We start from the raw sequence: 3,769 nt of genomic DNA on the forward strand, positions 1-3,769 counted from the left end.
CAGGACAGGCTCGGTGGAGCTTGTCGGGACCTTGGTCCGTGTGAAAGGAAAGGGCATCACTGACTGAACACCTTCCGTGAAGAGTTTGTGCAACTCAAGTGCAAAATGAGCAGAAATTGTCAGCCTGTTAGCTGGCAAGTCATGCCGCCATGTAGGGTTATGGGTTGAATTGGGCGTGGCGTTTCCGCGTCCAAATCTATGACAGTCCAGGCAAAATAGCAAAAGCAGAGCCCGCCAAAGGCAGCCCCCTCCCTCCCCCCCAGTAATATTAGTCCAGAGCATATAACATCGAGTCCCTTCTGACTGCTGGGCTGGCGCCCAGACCCTTGACATTCAGGGACGAACACACCGCTGATCATAAAATTGGTGTTATTTCCCCATGTGATGGACAAGGAAACCGAGACCCGGAAGTAATATTAGCATATAACATCGAGTCCCTTCTGACTGCTGGGCTGGCGCCCAGACCCTTGACATTCAGGGACGAACACACCGCTGATCATAAAATTGGTGTTATTTCCCCATGTGATGGACAAGGAAACCGAGACCCGGAAATGATGCTTTTCCCCAAGGCCACCCACTCTGGGTCACACAGATTTGTCCAACACCCACGCCTGGGCCCGGGGCCCGGGCCCATTTATCAGCAGGGGCTGAGCTGTGGGTTCAACCCACCTCCGCTAACAGCGTGAAGGAACATCACTGGCCAAGACCAGAAGGACCGAATAGGTGGGGGAGGTTCAAAATGGGGTCGTGGAGGTGACAGCGCCAGAGCGAGCCCTCGCCCAGCAGCAGGTCGGAGGGGGTGGGCCATGGGGCTCAGCGACTGGACTGGTTCTCCCTCCCTCCACCAGGTGGGCAGCACGCCTGAAGGCCAGAGCCGTGACCTCTGCCTCTCCCCCAGCGGGGCCAGTGACCGGCCTCGGCAGCTGACATCGCAAGGACGACGTGGGAGCTTGGGCGTGCTCGGGGAGCCTTCCCGGAGACATGGAGCTTTGGGGTGGAATGCTGTGGGCCCTCCTGTCTGGCCCCGGGAGGCGGGGAGGCACTTGGGGCCGGGCCTTCAGTTCCTGGCGACCCCACCTGCCTCAGGCTGGGTGGAGTGCCACAGAGCTGGTCAGCCAGTGGACGGCGGTCTTTGAGAAGAGGGGCATCCCCGAGGCCCGGGAATCCAGTGAGTACATCGTGGCTCATGTCCTTGGAGCCAAAACAGTTAAGTGCAGTGATGTCCAATGGGGGGGCCAAGAGCACCTTGGGGAGAAGGGCGGTGGGGGGAGGAGGACCTGGGGGAAGGGACTTCCAGGCTTCTTTGCCCCACTGAGAGTGCTGATCTAAGGGTGACACTTTTTCTGGAGGAATGCCTTAGGCGGATACTTACTCTTCCATCCAACAAACTCTTATGATGTGTGCCAGGCTCGGTGGCCAGGGATGGCCAGGGTGGGGCCCATAGGCGTTGTCCACATGAGAAACCTGGGCCAGGGCCTCTGGGCCAGGGGAGCCAGCCACTCACATTCTCTGTGGGGCAGTTTCAGAGCCTGAGGCCGGGACTTCTGTCGAAACCCCTGACCCCCTGGCAGCTACAGTGCGTCCAGGAGCTGAGTAGCCGCAGACTGCAAAGGTGAGCACCCGTGGGCTGGCCCCGGGGGCTCCGTGAGGGGCGGGGCTTCCGCTCCCCCAGCCCCAAGTTCACGATCAGGGAGGAGGAGTGTCAAAGGGCTAGGGAGGTGTTTGGGATGAGGGAGTGATGAGAGGGGGTTAGAGTAATAAACAGGAAGAAGGTAGGGAGGGAAGGCCTTGGCTAGGGTCCCAAGGCCCAGGAGACGTGACCCTACTTTACACTTTTGGCCACAAGTGTGACGTATCCCTGACCCCAGGCGTGTCCTCTTGGCCCAGGTCTGCACTCTAACCCCCCGCCCCTCTGCAGGATGCCTGTGCAGTACATCCTTGGCGAGTGGGACTTTTGCGGGCTCAATCTGAAGATGGCACCCCCAGTGTTCATCCCTCGGCCGGAGACAGAGGTAGGTGCGCCCACAGGACAGCCGCCTGGTGAGGAGTGTGGGGTTCAGAACACTTGTCTTGCCCCAGACTTCCTCCAGAGGGCGCTGGGACCCCATGGCTGCTATCCTTCCAGACAAGCCACTGTGTCCTGGCTGGCTGGGTAGATGGGGCCCAGAGGACGGAAGTCTCCGGCTGGCTTCCTTGACTGTCCTTTTATCCGAAGCCATCGCCCCTGCCGCCAGGGCTTGCGGTGGCTCCGGGAACCGCAACTGGTGCTGTTTACCAAGTGCCTTGCCTGTGCCTGTCGTTCCCCTGGAAGTCATTCCTCCGGCCAGTGGCCTACCCAACCCATAGAACCTGTAGGAAACAGATGTCCTCTTTCTCGGGAGGCGGAGACGAAGCGGGGAGGGCTCTCGCTGGGGACCTGGGGGCCTGGTACAGCCATGTGACCCCAGCAGGTCACTTCCCCCTCTGGGCCCAGACGATGAGCCGGTTGAGCCTCCAGATGAGGGTCCTTTTAAATCTACCATCTGGTGAAGCGATCACCTCTGTCCCTCAAGTCGGTAGGACTGGGGAGGTGCCCCCAGCAGGGTCGCTTGGCCGGGCACCCCGATCCGGGATGTTCTGTGACTCTTCTTGGGCTTCCCTCTGTCCTCATAGGTGGCAGAGCTGGAACCAGGGAAGAGCAGGGGCTGGGGCTGGGGGGGCCGGTGGGGGAAGCCAGAGGGTGCCAAGTTCTGAGAAGGGGGTGTTTCTAGAAACACAAATATTCCTGGGAAAGACCAGGCTTTATCTGCCTGCCCAGCTGGGGACCCACCTCACTGCCCAGCGTCAGGGGGGACAGTAGAAACCTCAGACCTTGCTGAAGTCACAGGGCTGCTGAGGGCTGGCACGGTTGGGGGGGTGGGAAGAAGCGGGCAGCATGGGACAGCACTCAGACACCCTGACTCTCCAGCCAGGGCCCCGTAAATCCCGTGGGCCTGTCCCACACGGGGCTGGCTGAGCCGGGAGGGGAGCTGAGACAGAGTAGGGTGTGGCCTGCCATCTGCAGGCTTTGGGAGGCCCTGTGGCTCCCCCAAGCATGTGACCTCTAGCCAGGAGGTCACTCGGTTCCCTGAAGCTGCCAAGGGTCAGGGTCTGGGAGGGAAGCGACCGTGATGCCCTCTGAGTCCCCTTAGGCTCGACCTGGCCCCAGTCATGTCCTCCCAGGTCTGAGTGTAGACTTCCGGCTCCACTGTGGCCCCCTTTCCTGGCCTCGTCCGTGAGGGTGGTTTCTGATAACGGGGCCAGAAGTCAGATGCCAAGTGGTAGGCGTGTGGCCTGACGGGTCAGGTTTTCCCTGGGGTGGGAGGCGGCTTGGGCCGGGCCTGCAGGGTGTACGGCGAGACGCCCAGGCTGAGGGGAGCCGTTCTCGCCGGCCTGGGTGTGAGGCTCTGAGGTGCGGGAGGCTCAGGGCCTTTCTGTGATGGGCTGGAGGGAGGCAATGCACCGTCCTGGGACGCCCCACAGTGATACCCCACAGGGACACCCCACAGGGACACCCCACAGGGACGCCCCATAGGGATGCCCCACAGGGACACCCCACAGGGACGCCCCACAGGGACACCCCACAGGGACACCCCACAGGGGCGAGATCTTGGCAGGGGTGCTCGTTGCACCAGGTCCTGCTGAGGCCCGGGTGGGGCCCTGAGGAGGCAGTGGCTCCAGGCAGAGCCGACCGCTGCCTGCTCCCCGTCTCCCTGCTGCGTGCCCCTCCTCCCGCACCCCACTCTGTCCT

General features: G+C 61.8%; 1 protein-coding gene across 3 annotated transcripts in view; it reads left to right on the forward strand.

The window, feature by feature from the left end:
- The first annotated feature begins 425 nt into the window (after positions 1 to 425).
- Positions 426 to 3,769, forward strand: part of HEMK1 (HemK methyltransferase family member 1) — a 7,044-nt gene continuing 3,700 nt past the window's right edge. For 2 of the 3 annotated variants that reach the window (XM_015568352.1, XM_015568353.1), the window contains exons 1-3: positions 426 to 1,206; positions 1,521 to 1,612; positions 1,919 to 2,012. In XM_015568352.1, the coding sequence (XP_015423838.1) occupies positions 982 to 1,206; positions 1,521 to 1,612; positions 1,919 to 2,012 (411 nt within the window). In that variant the 5' untranslated portion in view covers positions 426 to 981. The remainder of the gene's footprint in view (positions 1,207 to 1,520; positions 1,613 to 1,918; positions 2,013 to 3,769) is intronic. The other variant, XM_015568351.1, reaches the window with a different exon arrangement.

Source organism: Myotis davidii, unplaced genomic scaffold (assembly GCF_000327345.1).
Source record: "Myotis davidii unplaced genomic scaffold, ASM32734v1 scaffold663, whole genome shotgun sequence".
Taxonomy (NCBI): Eukaryota; Metazoa; Chordata; class Mammalia; order Chiroptera; family Vespertilionidae; genus Myotis; species Myotis davidii.